Source organism: Lepisma saccharinum, chromosome 1 (assembly GCF_977018435.1).
Source record: "Lepisma saccharinum chromosome 1, izLepSacc3.1, whole genome shotgun sequence".
In the NCBI taxonomy this organism is placed as follows: Eukaryota; Metazoa; Arthropoda; class Insecta; order Zygentoma; family Lepismatidae; genus Lepisma; species Lepisma saccharinum.
Window position 1 is genome coordinate 111483073 of NC_139229.1, and position 22997 is coordinate 111506069.

General features: G+C 38.4%; 3 protein-coding genes across 4 annotated transcripts in view; 1 reads left to right on the plus strand and 2 right to left on the minus strand.

The window, feature by feature from the left end:
* LOC145999283 (proton channel OtopLc-like) overlaps positions 1-4141 on the plus strand; it is a 144877-nt gene extending 140736 nt beyond the window's left edge. For both annotated transcript variants that reach the window (XM_083136228.1, XM_083136223.1), the window contains 2 exons: positions 508-658; positions 3351-4141. In XM_083136228.1, coding sequence (XP_082992354.1) covers positions 508-658; positions 3351-4140 — 941 coding nt within the window. In that variant the 3' untranslated portion in view covers position 4141. The remainder of the gene's footprint in view (positions 1-507; positions 659-3350) is intronic.
* Positions 4142-12642: 8501 nt separating this feature from the next.
* LOC145999301 (hsc70-interacting protein-like) overlaps positions 12643-22997 on the minus strand; it is a 106669-nt gene continuing 96314 nt past the window's right edge. Inside the window, exon 8 of the mRNA XM_083136242.1 lies at positions 12643-13508. The gene's annotated coding sequence lies outside the window, so the exon portion shown is untranslated. The remainder of the gene's footprint in view (positions 13509-22997) is intronic.
* LOC145985089 (uncharacterized) lies at positions 20071-20640 on the minus strand. The gene has a single exon (XM_083118678.1). It carries the CDS (start codon positions 20638-20640, stop codon positions 20071-20073), a length of 570 nt encoding a protein of 189 aa, XP_082974804.1.

Below are 22997 nucleotides of genomic sequence, written 5' to 3' on the forward strand. Positions count from 1 at the left end.
ATTAAATATGGCTTTCATTTTTATATTACAAATTGTCATGGTTGCTATAAAAAACCTAATGTCAAAATATTATTGAACTGACATAAGTCAGCTTGAATAAGCGGTATCTGATCACTCATTTTGATAGTATCATTGCATGTAAAGTATGCTAACTACAACAATTCCTTGAACAACACTCAAACAAATCACATGTAGCAGCACAGAAAAAAATAATTAGGATGAAATATTGTGTTTATATGACAATAAACATACAAGTGAATCACATTTGCTGTAAATAGTTTAGAAATTTATTTTAATTTGTAACTCAAACTTTTTTTGAAACCTGCATTTTGTCACTTACCATAATTTACTCCCGAACCCTTCAAATATCTTTGATCCTGAATATCAACATTACTTCGCATAAATAAATATTTTTTTCAGGAATTCTCAGTAGTATGGTTTATGGTACAGATATTTAATGAAAAAATATGTATTACTGTGTAACCAATAATTAATTTTATTTTGCAGGACCAAGAGACTGGAACTTTACTTATGTGCCTGTATCACAGAATCACATGTCGCAAGTTGTGGCTCTTCACGAATGTCTCAATACAAATTCCCTTGGCCAGCTGTGGACGTCTTCAATGCCCTTTCTGTTCCCATTCATTGTGGAGTTTAGGTAAGAATTTAAATCTCAAACTCACAAGCTGGAGTTATCATGATTCTACCTTGTAAAATAATGACACACACAGGTGAACACAGAAAATTTTGTTTTAATTTTGCACTGCACTTTTGCTGCCTTGGGCACTTAAACATAAAGGCCAAGACTTCTATGATGGTTTTCTTAGCTCTTACTTTCTCCATAAAGCAGGAGTGTTAATATGTGATGCTTCGACTTCCAAGAGTAATATGAATAAATGCATAAGGATCTACAAACTTAAATACTGTGGAATGTCGATTTTGTTTTTCAGGGGACCAAGCTTAATTGATTGATTGATTTGACTTATTTTACTTCGCTTTTCTGCCAGTATTGACTATTACGGAGATGAGGATGAGTGATGAAGGAATACTCACAAAGAAAAACTTCAAATGCAGGGAAAATGTAAAATTGAGAAAAGCTTAACACATTTTGCTATGTTGGGATCATCAAGATTGCATTTAAAATGTAGGAAGATGTAATACCCCGGAACAGGGTTCCACTACTGTATAAACACCAAGAAGCAATGTGATTATGATTGCTGACTTAAAAATTAACAAGTACATATAATCCCTAGGAACCAAAAAAAAAAAAAAAATAGTTAACATGCAACAGCACACAATTCACACTGGAAAAAAGCAGAAGCACAACATATGAGAACTGACTGACTGACAATAATAATTTCTTTTCCCAAATCTACTTATGTGGAAAAATCTTAGAATGACTTGGTGGGAGAAGTAAAGTTTTACAATAATATGTGGCTTTACCTGAATACACAGTAAAGTGTAGTATTTGATAAATACTGATATAATTGATATAATTCAAACATCAATATACACTCCGCGGCAAAAAAGAATCGTCCCCTAGTGATAAAATCTAATATTTTCTTTCAAGCAGTATGTTTTATTTTTTTTGTAATTATTTTGAGAATTGTACATACTGTACGTAATTTTAACATTTTCTGATATTTTACTTACTCTTAACAATGAAGGTAATAATGAAGAAATCAACAAAGAAAGCCTTTAGTTGATTAAATTGTTAAGCTTTATGGCCTTTATTGCTTTCTGCTATTGTTTAGTTACCTTTGTTTCGTCTGATGTATAGTTCAATTGTTACATTTGTTTAGGGATTGGTTTCATAACCTGGCTGAAAGGTTTCTTCATCAGAAGTCTTCCTTCTTGCTCACACAAAGTACAGTAAATCAAAATGGGTAGAAAGCAGGGTGTTACAGATCTTTGTCCAAGAAAGCAAGGAAATATACTTCAAATGTTAGAGGATAATGTGTCCAAGAAAGAAATTGCACGGAGACTTTATATTCATCCAAAAACTGTCACAAATGTTGTTCGGCGGAATACAGAGACTGGAAGTACAGACCGTAGAAAAGGCAGTGGAAGGAAATGAGTTACAACACCCAGGAATGATAGAAAATTGAAACGTCTACCAAAAGCTGACAGACTTTCTCGTACACTGTCTACCTGCCGATTAGCTGACATTTGGAGCGGTGGAATCGGGAAAAATGTATCGGAACGAACAATGAGAAGAAGGTGTGCAGTGTGAGCAAAAAGGAAGACTTCTGATCAAGAAATCTTTCAGCGAGGTTATGAAACCAATCCATAAACAAATGTAACAATTGAACTATACAACAGACCAAACAAAGGTAACTAAACAATAGCGGAAGGCAATAAAGGCCATAAAGCTTAACAATTTAATGGACTAACTGCTTTCCTTGTTGATTTCTTCATTATTACCTTCATTGTTAGAGTAAGTAAAATATCAGAAAATGTTAAAATTACGTACAGTATGTACAATTCTCAAAATAAATACAAAAAAGTAAAACATAGTGTTTGAAAGAAAATATTAGATTTTATCACTAGGGGGAGATTCTTTTTTGCCGCGGAGTGTATAAAATCAAAACCTGTTCATTTTAAGTCTTGGATTAGAAAAACTGATTAAATTTCCATTTCTTCAACCAGCGCCCACCCAGCATCGAATGACATGGGTACCTGGGGGAAACCCTGGGGGGTAAAGGTGGTCAGGGGCATCATGCTGATCACATCACCCCCACTCACAACCCGATCAAGAAAGTGTTGGGCATAACCACCACACAACCTATACATCTTCATGACGTGGTGCTAAGCATAGGGGAGCACTTTACCTTTCTTCTTCAATATTACATAAAAAATGTTGTGTGCCATCATGATGTTATAATTAACTAAAACTTAACTCCATGGTGCAACAGCCCTCTAAGGGCCAGGGCCTGAAAGAGCAGGTTATTCATTGGGTGATGCATGATCAGCACATTGAGTCCCAGACAAAGAGTCTGCTACTACTTCTTTTCAAGTAGCTTCCCAATTGTCCTCGTGACACTGAGTCAAGGCTGAAAATTTGAGGGATCCCACCAGGAATGGTACCACTCACACCAAAGGTGAGATCACATACTATTTGGCTACATGGGAGTCCTATGATGTTACAACGCAGCAAAAGCACTATTGAAAAACAAACTTGTGATGAGAATACTTTTTGTCCTTCGATTTTTGAACAATGTATTTAACAAAGGGAAGGGGGCTAAACGGAATGCTTTTAAAAGCTCTTTTCCTGAAAGTGTGGTTTCCATTTCTTCTCATGTGTATACACTATACTACTGTAAATGTTCATTTTTTGCTTTCTGTTCTAGTTTGATTGCTGCTGCAGTGACATATGTCATGGGACAGAAAGTAGGTTCCATGAAGTTCCACAAATGTTCAGAGGGAAAGTCTTGTATCTCAGATAACCAGAACTGGAGAGTCGACTGCCAGGGGGCAAGCAAGGGCTTGTTCCTCGGTCTCCTGTGCCTTGTGGGTGGAATTGTCATCCTCATAATTTTCTTCGTGGTGAAGAACAACGAAGAGTTCCAACCCCAGCTGCTTTGGATCTGCCTTGGAACCCTTGCATCTATACTCAGCATCAGCATTATCCTCAGCGTTGTTGGGTTCTTTCAGATCAGGAAGCTCTCCCTCACAAGCCGGCATCCACAAGAGCTGGACCGCATTTTATCATCTGCAACAATTGTTGGTGTTTACATGTACTCCATTTTCGGAATGATAGTGGGGGCAAGCAACATTACAGATGCTAACCATGCAATGGTGTTTTCAATCAACCTTTTACTGTTAATCCAAGCTTCGTTACAGAGTACGCTGATAGCCGAAAGCATACGAAGAGCATGCACTACGAGATATCAAATGGCATCAAAGCCCGGGAGGGAGGTTGTGACATTCTTGCTTTTCGCAAATGCTGTTCTGTGGATTTTTGATACGTTTGTAACACAGAGTTGGATGTCGCAAGAACTTCAGTTGCAGTTCTACGGCATTTTGGCATGGGGTGTCATTTCCAGGATAAGCATGCCGTTGCTCATATTTTTCAGATTCCACTCGTGTGTTATGTTGCTGGAGATCTGGAAGCATTCATACAGGGTAAGGGACAATTGACAAACTGCAAAGTCAGTCAACGAGGAAGGGAACTCCACACAAGGACCACCAGAAGGAAAACAAACTGCTTACAGAAGAAAGAGAGTCACGTTGCAAGACTTGGCAACTTCCAACGATGGTTCCAAGCACTCTCTTCACTGCTGCCGCAAGCAGGTTGATCTTCCGTATTCCGAATATGAAGCTTTTCTAGCTACATCTAGTCCAGGCTCCGTCAGCTGGATGTACGTCGACCACACTGCCATGGAGAACACGGAGAGATACCAGGAATTGGCAGAACGTCTAACAAGCATCTTCTGGGAGTCCCAACAACCTACTGAACACGCAGAAGATATTCCTGACAAAAAGCATCATCAGAAATATTGCATTCATCCATCTTCATCTGAATCAGAATACTTTGTGCATCAAGATTTGTGCCAAGCCGATCCTTCGTTTGATGTTGTGAGCAAACCTCTACGTGGCACAAGCAACATGGACTTAGTTGCACCAGATGGAATACACCAGCAGTCCTACTTCCCTCCCTTGTTTTTAGGTTGGCTGACTTTTCCACACCCCACAGAGACAGAAAACAGAAGCCCTTTTAGAAAAGTCCCGTGGCACTCAAACCTTCACATGTTGAAGTTTTGACACAAAAAAAAAACAGTGGCTCAGAAAGACAATGTTGTACATAAACCAAACAAAACAAATCCTGTGATATTATGTTTCGTACGTGAATTATTTTTTTTACTTATATTTACATGTAATTATTATGTACATATATTTGAAAATCAGTTAGGTCATGGGTTTGCTATAAGATAGTGGATTGAAAATAGTGGCAATAACTTGTTTCGCTTTCAAAATTTAGTTCATTGTAGTATTGGATGGAGGGATTATTTCAAATATTGTTTCCAGTGCTTACACATTAGTTTGGCAAAACTTTGAACAAATATGAAAGAATATTTAAAGTTATCATAATGGATCAAAATTTTGTTCTCACTCATTACAAAAGAAAAACAATACTTTGGATTATAAGTTATATTGCAGATTTAGTGTGCGTATATATTTGTATTTAATCAATGCCAAATATAAAATAAATTGTAAAATTGCATATCAAGATATAAACAGGGCAGATGTTCATCATTTCAAGTATTTCTTGCACTTTATAAACACACTGCTCAAAATTTTACTATATATTTTTAGAATCTATGCTAACTACAATATTATTCACCAAAATGTCATGTTTTTTCCTAAAATGGCTTCATTTCTCTGTAGATTAGTTGAACCCTGCTCTCACACAACTTATTTCTAGTGGGAGTTGTATAGAATTTAATGTTTCCATTTTGTAAAAAATACAGCATTGTAGAGATGAGCTACACATTTTTATCTTTCACCACATCATAAAATAGCAATACACATCTGTCCTTTTTGTTATTGTAATGCAATTATTGTAAATATGTACCTGGAAAAGAATACAATGTGCCACAAAAATTTATAGTTAATGCATTTCGTACAGTGTTATTTAAGTAGTAAATTGATGGGCTTGGATTTATGGTGTGGAGAGATTGTTTAAAACAAATTATTTTGTAAATGAGGACTGGTTTGTAGAGATATTTAAAATGTTTTAAATTATTTTTCTATTAGATAGATAACAGATTAAGGATTATATTGAATGTTAAAATAAAAATAAAATTGTACATAGTTTATGCTGATGGGTAGAATCGTAGATTGTGAAGTATGTCCGTCACATTTTTTTTAAAAGTGTATTTTGATTAATCATGCAATATCTGCTTTAAAATAGAACATTCTTCTGTGTGATATTGTTGCTGCATTTGCACTGCAATATATCAGTTTGTCATTGCAAAATTCAGGTTCACAATAAGCTCAGATAAGTTAACCAGGAGAATGCAAACCACTCCCCCTTTTATACAGTAAATGTGTTGGGCAACCAAACAGAAGTGCCAAAATACGTATATTCCATTTTCAGCATGCATGCAAATATAGAAATCATTAACAGTCTTGGTGGGCACTATGAAAGAAATACTAGCTATTGGAAGAGAGGGTTATTTACAAAGACATATGTTGTTATGACTTCTCACTGGAAATTTATTTTAAACACTCAAGCCAAATCTTCAGACAATATTCACAGATAAAAAAAATCTAAATTATCAATAGGTAAGGTAAAGATACCCCTGTACCTGTGCACACATGCCATGAAATGATATGGTGTGATGTGGAAATACAGAGCTACACATATTCTTGATCTTGGCCATAGTTGGGATGATGTGATCCACATCATGCCCAACCACTTTTAATTCCAGGTATCCATTTATACGAGGCTGAGTGGGCCTCGGAGCCACACAGAAATGGAAATTTCTGGAATGTCAATAACATTCACATTAATATATTTGGTCTTCTTTCATAGTGTAACACTTTTTCAGGAATGATTTATACACATCTCCTGCAGCAATGGAGTAGTGTGTTTCTGTTCAATTTCCATTTGGTTCAGTTCAATGAATATTAAAATTATGTTTAACTCTTATCTTCTGTTTCCTCCATACCATTTACCATTTATTCATTAAGCAGCATCAATAATTAGCCTTAGTATAAGCGGAAAATTTCATTTCATGCACACTGCTAATTTCAACAAAAATGTTATCACTAGGCTAATAGTATGTAGCAAAATATTTCTTAACTAGTGGTATGATCAAACAGAGGATTGTGAGAGTTTTACTACTTTATTGGTCTAAGAATTTCTAGGGGTAAAAAATGAGTATATTGGCATATGCAGGAAGGTGCAAATAAGTGGCTGTGTGAATCAACTCGTATCCTTCCTCCTAATAATTTTCTTCAATGCAAAAACATTACTTTGTAAGCCAATAATAGTGATGTCAGCCCAATCACCATGTAATACACCAAGAAACTTGTCTCAAATGTATATGCTGTTTTATAAAGCTTACAGAGTAGCATGATGATGTGAATAACTTTTGTTGCCCATGGAGTTTCTTGACAAACCTTATAAATTGTTTATTTGTGGTGGGCAAGTACATAGGTGTTTCTGCTATATGTGTGAATGACGGACAATGAAGATTGGTTTAGCTGATGAAAACATACCATGTAATATTTAAAAAGGAAAAAAAAATATGTGTAGATAGTGAATGTGTGTATGCGAGTGTGTGTTTAAATCATACAGAATTTGTACCTCAACTCCAGAATATATATCACCATATTGAGAACATATCAACTGAAGATACTGAAATCGAGAAAGTAATGGTGAGTTAGAATTCTACAATCAACTGTTTCATGGGAACAAGATAGCAGTTGTTATATATACCAATGTTGTGTACAGCAACTTGTAAAATATATACATATATAAAGCATTTTTTACATGTTAATGCACATTATAATAACTATTTTTATCTGTTGTACATATACTGTGTATAAAAATTTCAGTATCTTGCGAATACAATAAAATATATTAGATCAATTTCTTAGTTTATCTCGCACAAGTCCTGCATTTTAATGTAATTTAAGAGATTTAAAAGAGTAGGTTGCATTTTTGTGTCAAGTCCAATTTATGCATACACAAGCTAATCGTAACTGGAACTATAGTTTAAAGAGGGATCCGAACCACTAGGTGCCTCCACAGGGTATCGAAATATACACAATGAATTGAGTGGATATATAATTCAATTAGAATCTTGACCCTTCCTTTGCACATCAGTGCTCTAGATCTAAGATACTGAACCTAGAAACCCATGTCTTTTGCCATGCATACTGTAACAGATTATGTTGCATTCAATTCCTGATGACACAATCAATGCCATACGCAGATATTATATATATATATATATATATATATATATATATATATATATATATATATATATATATATATATATATATATATATATATATATATATATATATATATATATATATATATATATATATATATATATATATATATAAAGAAAAAAAATGCATGCAATGACAAAACAAAAAATAGGGTTCAAGAACTTGTCAAATCGAATGTTCCACTCCATTTCTACACGTGGCTAATAAACAGCTGCATCATCAAGTGTCTTCAAGCACTTCACATAATCAGGGTATGTACAACTTTATAAAAAATTTCAGACTTTTTTCAGGCTTTCCAGACAGATCAATGGGACAATTACTGTTCGTGAAAAGTGCAAGAAGGTCAGTCACTGTACTTCAGCTAGGAATTTGACACATAAAATTCCACATAACCATAACAGAGTTTTAGAATACTGACTACAGATATACCCAACGCAGTGTTTTTCATACACTGCCATACTTTAAAACAACGTTCAATGAACGGATATCAGTTATAAGGTAACAACTTTAGAAAAATAAGTTTAATGTTTGAAATCTGATTCCAATTGTTCTTTTCTTGATCTGAAAATTAAGACAACTGACACAACAATTGAAACATCAGTCCATAGGAAAAAGAAGCAGGGGAAAAATACATCCATACCAATTCAGAACATTCTCGTATAGCAATGGATAATATATTTTTAATTTTTTTCCTGAGAGCACAAATACTATGTTACAATAATAAGGATATCAAAAATGAAGAAGAAAGGCTTTTTCATATAGCAAAATAAAATGGCTCTCACACTAACAGAATAAACCAAATCAAAAAACAAGTTGCAAGAAAACTAAAGGAAAAGAGAAATACGGACAAAAATGAGAAATCTGTTAAAAATAAATTTGTTTGCATTCCATTCCACAAGGGATTCTTACATAAAATTGCCAACATTTTTAGAAGATTTAATTTCAAAATTGTTTTTAGATCACCAAGAAGTTTGGAATGTACATTTAATGAATACAAAATGAGAAAATCTCTACCAGATGTGGAAACTACAGGAATATATAAGTTGTTCATGTTCAAAGGATATGTAGGACAAACAGCAAGGAAAATGGCAATAAGATGACACAAACACGATTTGGACATTATAAATCTAAACCCAAGAACAGGTTTGTCAGCTCACATCATCAAAGAGAAAATGTCTGATGAAGGGAGCATGTGTTCTCCTGAAACGTCACAACGAAGAACTGTGTTTTTATGCTTGTAATAACCGTAGACTACAAGAGATAAACTAATATTCTACAGATATGTGATCAAAAGTATTCACACACACCATGAAACGTGTGTTTATCATAGAGAGTGACACAGTACTGCCATCTACCACGTGGTCAGCGATCTCAGAAGTCTGCAGACAGCGTGAGACAGCAGTATGGGATGGTCTGAGGAACTCACGGACATTTTTAATGTGGTTAGGTGGTAGGGTGCCACTTGTGTAAGAAGTTTGGACGCGAGATTTCCACCCTCCTAAACATCCCTAGCTCCACTGCTTCCGATGTTATAGTGAAGTGGAAACATGAAAGGATGTGCACAACCCGAAAGCATGCAGGCCGACCTCCCATGTTGACCTCCATAGACCATCGAGTGTTGAAGAGGGTCATACAGCATAATCGTCCATCATCCATTGCACAGGAATTCCGAACTGCATCAGGATCTACTCCAAGAACCACGACTGTTTGTCGTGAGGTGTGGCAACTTGTTTTCCATGGCCGAGCAGCTGCCCATAAGCCAAACATCACACAGGCAAATGTCAAACGCCACCTCGCGTGGTGCAAGGAGCATCAAAACTGGACCATAGAACAGTGGAAAAATGTAATGTGGAGTTATGAACCATGGTACACAATATGGCGATCCAATGGTAGGGTGTGGGTGTGGCAAATGCCTGGTGAACGACATCTACCAGCCTGTATAGTATCCACAGTGAAATTCAGGGGTGGCAGAGTTAGTGTGGTCAGGTTTCTCCTGGAGGGGGCTTGGCCCCCTTGTTGCTTTAAGTGACATGTCACAGCACAAGCTTACGTTGACATTTTAACAGCTTTCATGCTATCCACAGTCAAAGACCAGTTCGGGGATGACCACTGTGTTTTCAACACGACTGAGCACCCATCCATACTGGATGGCTTGCGGGGGTGGTTTTACAACAATGTCCCACTAATGGACTGGCCTGTGCAGAGCCTGATTTGAATCCCATAGAACATCTCTGGGATGTTTTGGAACGCCGACTTCATGCTAGACTACACCGACCCACATCGATACCTCTTCTCATTTCAGTGCTCCACGAGGAATGGGCTGCCATTCCTCAGGAAACCTTCCACCACCTGATTGAAAGTATGCCTGCGAGAGTGAAGGCTGTCATCAAGGCTAAGGGTGGGCCAACACTGTATTGACTGCCAGTGTTCCTGATGGAGGGTGGCCCAAACTTGTACTTCATTTACAGGTGGGTGTCCGGATACTTCTGATCACAAAGAGCATGTTGAGAATGCAAATATTCTATCTCCAAACAGACATATTGGCTGTGGTCTATTTAGGATGCAATTGTTTCATCTCTGCTACCATCTGATGCCTACATACAACCAATATTGATATATTGACAGTCTTTTGGGTCCATGTACAGAATTTTGAAGCAGCCATGTGAATGCAAACTTCAACAACCTATGAAACCTTACGACAATTTCCTCAACCAACTACAAGCGCCATCCGAGTATAAGATACACAGTCCGGCAATTTGAAAACGAGACTGCTTTTTTTACTCAACAGGTGGCACTCCTGTGTAAGCATGCTCTGGTGCAAACAAAAAAAGGATATCTTACGAGTAAATGATACCAAGTGCATTGACCTTGACTGAGATTGACGCGTGTGGACTTGTTGAGTGCAGACAGGTGTTGAGAAATTGCATCTTAATTGCAACATGGAACAAAGAGCAAATATCAAGTTTTGTGCGCATCTGGGTAAGACTGCTACAGAAACGTTTCACATGTTGCAGCAAATGTATGGGAACACTTGTTTATCCCGTGCACGTGTATTTGCATGGTGCAAGCGTTTCAGTGAAGGACGGGAGCCAATTGAAGACGACGAACGTCCAGGTGCATCAAGGACAGTGAGAACACAGGAATTGGTGGAGAAAGTGAGGACAATTATTATGGAAGACCGAAATGCTACACTTCGAATGCTTTCTGAAGAGTTACACGTGAACAAGGAAATTGTGAGGCAAATAATAACCCAAGAACTAAACAACAAGAAGGTCTGTGCTCGTTTCGTGCCTCATTCCTTACAAATGACCAAAAGAGGGACCGAGTTGATCACTGCAGAGAGCTGATTGTTACCGCCAATAGGGACCCTAACTTCCTCTTGAATATCGTAACTGCGGATGAGACATGGGTTTTTCAATATGACCTGTCAACAAAACATCAGAGTGCAGAGTGGAAATCTCTGAACTCTCCACAAGCCAAAAAACTGCGCCAGTCGAAATCCAAAATCAAGACTTTGCTCATTATTTTTTACGATAGTAAGGGTATTGTGCCTACAGGACAGACAGTTAATGCTTCATTTTATCTTAAGGTATTGCAGCGTTTAACGCAACGCATAACACGTGTGAGGCCTGAATATTGGCGTGATGTTCAGTGGCGTCTGCTCAATGGCAATGTCCCAAGTCAGGCCCGAATATTGGCATGATGTTCAGTGGCGTCTGCTCAATGGCAATGTCCCAAGTCACAAGGCAGTGATTGTGAAGGCCTTTTTGGCCTGAAAGGGAATCTGTGTGTTGTCCCACCCTCCCTATTCACCGGACATGGCCCCATGTGATTATTTTATATTTCCTAAACTAAAATCTGCACCCAAAAGTTCGTACTTTGATGATGTACCGACCATCAAGAGGGCTACGACAAGGATTTTAAAGAGCATTACACAAAAGGACTACCAGCAATCCTTCCATGCACTGACAGCCAGGGTGCAACAATGTGTGGATGCAGGAGGGTCCTACTTTGAATGATCCAAGGTAGAATATTGGTTATTATTATTGGTTAATTTTATATCGATACTTTATTGGTACCAGCCAAAATTTCATGTCAGCCCATCCCTACTAGATTTATATGGATAGCTACCATTTAAAGAAAAAAAACAAACGAACCTTGAGTAGGCATTCAAAAAAGTCACACAAATGGGTTTTTCTACAAACCCAGGATTAAGGTGACCAATTATCCATAATGTGGCCGCGGTGGCTCAGTCGGTAACGCGTCTGACTACCATGCTCAAGGTCCCGGGTTCGATCCCCGGCCGGTTCAAATCCGGGAACTTTTCTAACGGTGGAAGCGGCTCCGGCGCCTACCCAGCGTCGAATAACATGGGTACCTGGGGGAAACCCTGGGGGGTAAAGGCGGTCAAGGGCGTGATGCTGATCACATCACCCCCACTCACGACCGGATCAAGAAAGTGTGGGGCGTTACCCCCACACCCCCTATACGCCTTCATGGCGTGGTGCTATGCACAGGGGAACACTTTACTTTTTTTTAATTATCCATAAGTTAGTTTCAACACATTTCACCTATTATTTGAATGTCAGAGAAGTGCAGGAATGTACAGCACAATATCCTCCCTCAACATACTAATTCATAAAATTGCATTTGAAAGAAAAAAGTACACAATTTATTTTATCAAACTGTAATATATTTCCCTTATAATATGTATAATAATTGTTGCATTGTCCTTCCTTTCTATTGCTTAAAAAAAAATAATCCTGACAACCATTTTATACAAGATTATCAGTCTTCTGTCAACACAATGACACTGACTAGGTCACAATATATTTTCTTTAAATGTGTTTTAAGCAATTGAACCTTGAATTAATTTTATTTGCGTTTCTTTACAGCGTAAAATTTTATGCCTGTAAACAGCATGCACGTGAAGCATATTTCACTTATCATTTTGATAAGTGCATTTGCCTACTTAACAGACTTGCTGCAATCTTCATTCCTGAAATAGACCTTTTTTTTTTGGCATTAAAAAAATATACCCATTCTTATAATGGTTCAAAACCTATTGGCTATAAAGTGAACTATTAGGAAGAACAGCCACTACCACTAGCTAGACAAATTCTACTGCTATAGCCGTTTCCCTACTACCTTTGGCTGCATTAACTATGCAACACTTACGTAACAAACTATCCACAAGAACAAAAACATATACAAGATAAAACACTAAATTGCAGCATCTGTTGTACCCTTAACATCTTCAACGTTTGGTGTCACGTAACAAGTGACGTGATGAGTAAGTGTAACGTATCATGGTTAAGGTTCTTGTTAAAAAAAAAAAAACTTAAAAAAAAAGAGTATTAAGATATGAAAAACAAACTAACTAATTCTCGTTCTAAATTCCTTGAGATGACACCAGTCCCATCAAATCAAATATGTTCATTATTCACAAACACATGGCACTTTCACACCTAGCGTTGTTGATTTCTTTCTCCTCTCCCTGCAGCCAACACCAAAAACCAGTGGGCCTGCCAACATGCCTTTAAAGATAGGGGGAAATGAATATTAGAACTTCATGAAATGCAAAACATGCATATACACGTTTCACATGCAAACACACATATATTTACAACTCTTTGGACATTAGTGGTCCAGTGAACTCTCCACGGAAATCTTTGGTACCAAAGTGATTTGCAGGGTTTGCAAATCATATATTTCATTAGCAATGCTCATTATTGTTAATTAATAATTCAAAGCTTTTTAAATTTCTGGTTTAGTGAATATAATTATTGGAAACAACTTTTCTACAATGATTTATGCCAACTTTTACCTAAAACACACAAACAAAACTTATGGTTGGCATATTGTAAGGTTTACACAAACATTATCAGAGAAAGCAAGAAGAGGTGTGAAAAATTGGATTGACAGTATGGACAACACAAGTCACAAGATCACAAAGTTATTGTTATTATTATTATATTTTTTGTTTACTATCTAATTCTCAGTACTTCCTCGGTTGGGCATTTTTGAAAGGAATGGTATATGTAAAATTTTAGTGGTCATTTTCTATTGGATATGCCGGGCCCGTGGCAGAGTGGTTAGCACATCATGCTACAATGCCAGGGGTCTCGGGTTCGAATCCTGGCCTGGGCATGTATGTTTGTGAGTGTATTCATTAATTTCATATTATAATTCATCCCCATCTTCGCAAATTATCCGAAAGTGACACAAAAAGTGAAGTAAAATAAACCAAATCAAATCAAATTCTATTGGATACATTCATATGAACTGATGTCAAATTTCTACCAATAGTAAATGAATGATAAGTAATGGTTTTAACTTTTCATACTAATTCCATTCAATAACTAAAGCATACAAAACTAATATGGCGATTGTTTTGGAATTCCTAATTTGAGTGATGACTGTTTTTCAATTTGGTATAATGTGTTCAAACGTACAAGAAAAACCATTTAGCTATATTCTATTAACACTTGCATCACAATGTATTCACACTGAGCTACATTTCTCGACATTATTTGAATAAATAAATCAAGAAAAATTCAATAAGTAGACCAATCTCCATGGTGGAGTGGTTAGCACAGCATGCTACAATGCCAGGGGTCCCAGGTTTGAATCCCAGCCTAGGCATGGGTGGCGAGTGTCCCTTCATCAATTTCATCACATCATCACTCATTCTCATCCTCGTGATTAGACAAAAGTGGAAGAAAAGCAATGCTAAATAACAAAAATCAAATCAAATTCAACGGGTAGGCCATGTAGCATGCATGGGAGAGGACAGAGAAATGCAGAGTCTTTGTTGGGGAACTTGATGGTAAGACACTTGTAGGACCAAGCCGAAGATGGACTTGAAAGAAACTCTACAGTACAGTTACGGGTGCTTACGATTGGGACAGATTGAGGATCTATGTTTAGGAACACCAGACAATTTCACAAAAACAATTATAACTGGCTTGTAGATATGAAAATTAACTTCGTATATATTCACGTTCTTGGGAGCAAAATTTTCAATTTATTTTAGTTATGATTTTTGAAGTCTTATTGAAATATATTTTTCCCTATGTCCCCTTCCTTAATACTAATACACTAAATAATTGTCTTATAATGTCATAAAAACTTGCTATAATATGTGTTTCATCTTGAGTGAGTTGTAGACAGAACAGAACAGATCCATTTTTAAAAACTTTGTGAACTTATTAAAAAATGATGATTGCAACCAGGTAGGGATGTGACGAAGCTGAAAATTTACCGATGCCGATGTACTCACCGATAATTTTTGGAACCGATACCGATGCCGATATTTAACCGATTCCGATACATAAGATTATTAAACAGAAATGGGATGTTATTTTCAGCATGACAAAAATAAATTTGCTACGTACATTTCTATTGCATATCATATGTATATACATATATATTCTCAAGAGATGCGAATGTACATATGCATCTACAAAATGTTATGTGAACCTTTAAGAAGAACATGGATTCTCAAGAGATTAAACATTAGTACACAAGCAGTTCTTTGAAATGCAAAATGAATTCCTGTTCTGCCAGATTCAACTTCAGAAACACGAGTTTTTGGAAGCACTTCAGGAAGTAACCGACTTCTTCTCTTATCGCAAATCTGTTCAGCAACACTGAACACTCAATCACTGAATATTGATGCAGCAGGTATGCCCAAGTATTTTCTCAGCACTTGTGCTTCAGGTTTGAATACACATTTTTGAATTTCCAATACAACAGCAGATCCTGGTTCAGCAATGTACTGTTTTATTTCCGATTTATAGTTAGGTTGATCCTCTGAATGAGTTTGCAATAATTTTATTACAAAAACTCTACAATAATGACGAATCATAACCAAATTTTCAATAAATCTTACCAAACTAGAATATAAAACTTGTTAGAAGGTAAAAACTCTAGTATAATCTGTACCGGTTTAAATATCGGATTTTTGCCGATTCCGATACTGATGCCGATGTGTCAATTTCGGCCGATTTTCATACATCTGTAATCGGCTTCGGCACATCCCTACAACCAGGTTTGAAATGGGATTTTGGTATGCTCTGTGCAAATGCTCAAACATGAGGCAACCTAGTCAACCTCTACCTCAATACAATTTCCATAACTCATATTTTTGTGCAAGTTTCATAATATATCCTCCACATACTGTAAGATGTTTAATATAGTAATTTTCACTTAAATATGTAAGCCATTTTCAGTGTAACTGGTGGGCATTTTCGTGAGAGCTTCAAAGGAAATAAATTATAAATATATGAACTTGCATGTTGTGATGGAACTCCATGCTACTGAAAGAAACCGTTGTTCCTGCCCCAGTAAGCAAGAGAACTCAACACAGCTATGCAGAGTTTTTCTCAGGAAGTGGAAATAGCAGGAAATTATAATTAAACTTTAAATTTTGTTTACTCATTCAAGACTTGAACTTATGAAAAAGAATATTCATGTAGCAATCATAATCATAACCACCATGACAACATTGTGAACACAATAAGCTTATATTTGACATGCAACATGAAAGATTACATTAAAATTAATTCCTATTCATTCACTAGACACCAGAAATCTCAAGATCGTTCAGTGCTCTCTGTTTCATACAACCACATTGCAGGCAGACAATATAATGGTAGGTTTATGCTCTTATTTCAATGAGTAATAAATTTTACATCACTGGTATAGAGCGACCACAAGGAAAAGAAACTTTGACAAAAAATTTTTGGAACACCTTTCCCTCTTAACAGTTCAACTCTGGCAATAAGGAAGCATGCTCCACTCTGCCCCTCCCCTCCACGTGGGAGTACTGTGCACACGAGTCGTGGGTCTGCGTAAGCCCTTTTGATTTGCCTGTAGTACCACTATAGTAATGTGATGCAATTTTAAATCAGGAGTCAAATTAATTGAACTCGTAGATTTTCCTTCTAAATAATGTTGTCTGTGACATAATAAATATTGAGAGAAGTAATGAACTTTGAATTAATTGTACATAACAAGAAAATTAAACATGAAACTTCAGCGTAATGCCCAAAAGCATTACAAGGCATCCTTCCACACAACACAGAAAATTGACAAAAACATCAGTGAAGGAAATTTTCTTTCCGAACAATAATGTCAAACAAAAAACTTCTATTTTATATACTTATTTCAGCTTCATAACTGCTGAATTATCTTGCCAAAGTTATTCCTGTAGACTCTTATAGAGAAGATTTGTTCATACCAATGTAGTTGCTTAATCTCAAATTTTATCACTGTTACTTTCTGTCACCTTATAAGCAGTGGCGTAGCATGGACATTTCAGGTGGGAACGCCAAGTCCGAAGGAAGGGTCGGTCCTTTCTTGCTTAATAATTTACTTATGGTATTAGTCGCCACAGGTATTGTTTATTTGCCTGAAGTCAGCTGGGTTTTCAGACCTACTATAACGGCTGGGGATACGTCGGGCTGACCCCCCGACTATTCCAATACTGGTTGAAGATCTCCATGCTTAGAGGTGACGAAGGAAAGCGTGGGAGGGAGACCGGCAGTCGGTAGGTATGCCTAGGCCCTTCATGGGCTGTTGCGCGACGGATTTTTTTACTGAATGTTTTAGCATAGAAAACCTAACTAGCTAGAAAATTAGATGCCTCACTATGCCACAAATGTTTTGAACTCTGGTGTTTTATACCTTTTTTAATACCTTTCTGCATGACGCAAGTCATTAAAAACCTACCTGAATCACAAGCGCCTCTGCACAACAGAAGACGTCATTGTTGTGGGTGATCCAACTACTGACTGATTTGGTTTATTTTATTTCGCTTTTCTACCACTTTTGGTTAATTGCGAATATGAATGAGAGTTTGATATTGATGAAGGGACACTGACAAAGAACACCCGTGCTCACGCCGGGATTCGAACCAAGGACCTCTGTCGTCTTGGCGCACTGTGCAAAGCAGAGTGGATGATCCAAATATCGTACACTCTACTGACGTAACAGTGCCGATTAGTAATTCAGACCACTGTTTATTACATCTTGAGAATGCTGATAAACATTTTAAAATAATTTTGTCCAGAGACCATTCAATGTTAAGAGTTTTCAAATGAATGCTCATTTCCATTGACACAATATTAAGTAGTAAGATAATAACGAAAAAATACAATAAAAAAATTAATAGTTTTGCGGGTTAAATGGTAGAGCAGTCACAGGTTGAATTTCTACCACGAGGACTTCACCAACTTATTTGACAAAAACTGTGTTGACCTTTTAGTTTCTAATGCATATCGCTGTTCGTGCGATAAATTATACAATGCAGTGGCCATTAAGAAACAGTATATTTGAGATTGGTAAAGTTACGTCAGTCAATATTGCGTATTGTAGCATCACATAGCACGAGTTGCATGAGCGCGAAGACCAAAGAACAGGGTAGGAATTCTACCGCTGTCGTCTGCTTCAGAAGACAGGAGGGTCACATGAACCAATCACGGTAGACCTCTCTGCTCTGTACCGTACGCTGGCGTACGAGAGAGCATTTACGCGCGTGCTGTAGAAATCGAAGCTTTCCCTCCAGAAAGGCAGCAAGGAATATAGAATCCTGTACGCCGAACCTGCTTGGCGTCCGGCCGGGAAAGGCATTGAAAAGAGATGGTAGAACGAGTGTTGAGAGTGGAGCGTTGCAAGCGGATCGCGAAAAATAGCTATTATAATGCCATAAAGGTCAAATATTTATGAAATTAGTCACGTTTTACTTTATAATCACAGCATTTAAGCTTTTTTGAAATTTTAAATGTGGGAACGCTGGGCGTACGGGCGTACTATAACGCTACGCCACTGCTTATAAGTCTGCCAGGAACATAGGCCTGCTCATCCTCCTACATAGACTTAAGGGCAATTTAATTTACAAGTAGTTCCTATTCATCTATTTGAATTTAATTTTCTCTAATTCTCCCTTCCGGCTTTAGTACGCAATCCTTGATCTTTCAATTTCCTATTATCAGGATAAACCATTAGCTTCTTAATTTTCTTCCTTCTCTTCTTGAGAGTTCTTGATAATACTGTTCTTTTATTCTTATTCTTCTTCAAACACCTTGGATCATCCATCAATGATGTATGCTACCCTGGAATACATTTTGTATACTTTTTCTGTCTTCTGTCTTAACTCAACTCCCTGCATTAACTATGCAAGTAAAAAAAGTTTGACCCTCCCTTCTTCATTCTCTTTTCTCCTTCCTTATCTTCATGTTCTGGGAGTTTACCTAGCACCATTTCTTTATCGAGTCTTCTATCATCTATTTCCAGATTTAATTTATCTTGATGACTTTTTTTTTTATGTATTTTCTTTCCAACTTTTTATCTAATTCCTATTTATTGCTATTCTCCTTCAGCTATTACTTGCTTAAGTCTTCCTTGTTATGCTGACAATTTAAAATTACTTACTGCTTATCAACCTCTCTGCTTTCTTCCAGAAATTTCATGTTCTGAAAAATTTACGACAACTTGCGGTCATGAACTTTCTTTCCTCATTTCACACCTCCTTCTTCCATCCTCTGTTACCATCAAATCTTCTTTAGCTTTCATCCTACTAATTTCTTAACTCATTCTTCTCCTCTTTCCTTGGTTCTTCTAAACACAGTCAAAAAAGTTTTGCATCAGGACGGAAAATGACAAAATATATATGAAGCACAAAGTTTATTGACAATGACAGTGGGAATACAAAAGGAAAGATGAAGAACAAGACATGTTGAATGAAAAGGGAACAATAAACGTACAATTTTCTCAGAAATGTTTTGAAAACTAAAATGGCAGGATTCATGATGGAGGCGAAAAAACAAAGAACTGTCACAAGAAGACTGTTCGTCATAGTGGATCCATCAGAAACATTGCCTACTACCTGGTGTGTCCTCCCCTGACTGCAAGAAGGTCTTGAACACGCTGTGGCATATTGAGGATGAGACGATCAAGGTGATCTTGCGGTAAGTGATCCCAATCGTCCTGTGCCGCAAAAAGAACTTCACGAAGATTGGTGGGAGCCACAGGATGGTTTGCAATGGCATTTTTTAGCATTGCCCATGCATGTTCGATGCAATTCATGTCGGGACTTCACGCTGGCCAGAGCATGCGACGGATATTCGCTGCCTGCAGATAATCGTGCACCATCTGAGTGCGGTGTGGATGGGCATTGTCATCCACAAAGACAAATTCGTCATCAATTTCCTGATGAAATGGTTCCACAGTCGTCTGGAGAATGTCCCTGACATAACGAACAACTGTTTGTGTCCCTCTAATTGGAATTAGGGGCATTCGACGTCCGAGCATGATCCCTGCCCACACCATGATTCCTCCTCCTTGGTATGGATGGACCCCCTGGACACCACGAAGCCCCTCTTGCAGTCCAGGGCCTCGCCACACCCGTCCTCTTTGTGAATCTGGCCTCAGACAGAGCCTACATTCATCGGTGAAGAGCACATGAGAAAAAAGATCGAGTCCCAAATTTCGATGTGCATGGGCCCAATGCACACGATCGAGCCGATGTCGTGGCAATAGGCACTGGCGCCGGAGAGGTCTTCTGGAACCTAAACCACTTTCTCGGAGTGTGTTACAGACAGTTTGGCTTGACACACGCACAGCAGAGGCTGTCTGGAGGGCATGGGTGATGTTCCTTGTCGTCATAGTATTCTGTCGCCAAGCTGAGAGTCGTACATAGCGGTCTTGTGCTGGTGGTGTGGCCCGTGGACGACCTGTCTGTTAACGATCTGCTACTGTTCCTCTGTCTGAATACCGCCTCCAGGTCCTACAGACATCGCTTTGCGTCACTCCAACAGCCCTAGCTACAGCCCATTGTGACATGCCAGTCTGCAGTAGCGTGATGATCCTGGCCGGATCAAACTGAACTATTGTATGCCTAGGCATGCCTTGCACACAACTGCACTCACTCGCTTTTGCTAACTGAATACATACAAGGACCACCTAACTAACCTTCGCCGACTACCGTGGTGCTACGCTCAAGCACACGCATGCGCTTGCCGACTCCGGTCTGTCTGTGGTGGTCGGTATTGCACATTGACCGCGTTACTTCGTACAATGAGCTCTGCTTCATCGGTTCTTGTCCGCTTTGGCATGTTGCGGATGCTATTTTCATCACTTCTCGGGTGATGCAAAACTTTTTTGACTGTGTTTATTTCTCTTTTCCTTCCTTCTCTATATTGTTCTAATATCTATAACACAGTGGTTCCCAAAGTGTGCACCGTGACACCTTGGGCACTGTGGCTGGCTTACAGGGATGCTGCGAAATATTCCAATATTTTCACTGAAATGACACTCATTCTAAATATGTGCTTATTTAGTACTTTTTAAATATAAAAAGTTTATGAGTTTGAAATATATGTTTATTTTTTAACTTAAGGCAAGCAACCTAACAACACTAACTGAATGATGCAAGTGTTAAATAGGCCTACATTCTGACTTGGGCACTGTGGAAAAATCTCGAAAAACTAAGGGTGCAGTGAAACGAAAAAGTTTGGGAATCCCTGCTATAACATCCTTCCTTTTATACAGTAGCCAATATTTGTTTATTTATTTACTAAACAAATGCTGCCACAGAACATTCTTCCATTGAGGCATACATACATTTTGTGCATAACGAATTGTTTCACTAATTACTATATAGACGAATCCCTCACTCCTTTCTCCACTGAGCCAGTACGACTCTTTTGAATGATTGAAGTGACATATTGTTTATATCAATGCTCGGATCATTTGCTACTACTTCATTATAAGTTTTACCCATTTTCCACATCAGATATCTCTTTACATAGTTGGTTCTACAACCTTAGTGACAATGAAGTTCGACCAGTCACAAATATAGGAGTGCGTTGTGAAAGAAGGAGAACACATGCATATGCTGAACATATTTTATTCAGAAGGCTACATGGAACAAAGGAAAACATAAATTTCCGCTGCAACGCAGCAATGTATGGTGTCCACACAAAATAAAACATTTTCGTCCATCTACACGTGACATTGAAGTTCGACCACTGTTAGAGGGGATCCTGTTTACCATGGTGTGACGCCGCCCCGTCGGCGAATAACTGTGGCAATGCGTCGGGGCATGCTGCGGACGAGTCGTTCAAGGTATTCCACATCGATGCGGTGCCATTCCTCCTGCAGGCAGGCGATTAGAGCAGCCACTGTCGTGGGTCCCCTCTGTTGCACACGTCGCTTAAGAACACGCCACACATTCTCAATGGGCGAGAGGTCGGGACTCGATGGCGGCCATGGCAGAGTTCGCACGTGATGGCGAGTCAACCATTCTCTTGTCAGCCGCGCTGTACGAGGCCTGGCATTGTCGTGTTGAAAGATGAGACGCCGCCTGTGGAACAGGTGCCTTCGCACCGTGGGAAGATGCCGCTCCAGTATGCGTGTGTAGGCGTGTGCATTCACACTACCCTCACAGACGTGTAGTGGGCCAACCCCAGATGCCGTCGTGCATCCCCATACCATCACCGACGCAGGTTTCTGTACCCGACGTGCATAACATTTTGCTTCATTCTGTTACTCCTTCCGACAAATGACTGTTTTCCGTATTTTCCCGTACACAACATTGAAAATGGATTCGTCCGTCCACAAAACCCTGTTCCACTGCCGAAATGTCCATCCCCGGTACATCCGTGCCCACCGTAGTCGATTGCCTTTGTTCAACATGGAAAGGAAGGGTTTATGTTTCGCCTTGTACACTCGGTAACCGCATTGCTGTAGCTAACGGCGAATGGTTCTGGTTGACACTTCAATGTGAAAGCGTTCTCGAGTCCACGGTCGTAATTCGGCCACAGAAACATGATTGTTGGTCTGGATATAGTGCCTAAATATCCGTAGGTCACGCACTCTCAGCAGGCGTTTTCGACCGGGGGCCTTACCTGGCTCTGTAGTACCCGTATTTTGGTGGTGTTTGATGATGCAGTGGACGGTTGACTTGTGTAAGTTCAGTTGGCGCCCTATTTTCTGTTCACTGAGTCCATCCCGTTGCAACT

Bases quoted from the DNA above. Each gene is read 5' to 3' on its own strand.
- LOC145985089 (XM_083118678.1), bottom strand. From the start codon at position 20,640: ATGACGACAAGGAACATCACCCATGCCCTCCAGACAGCCTCTGCTGTG.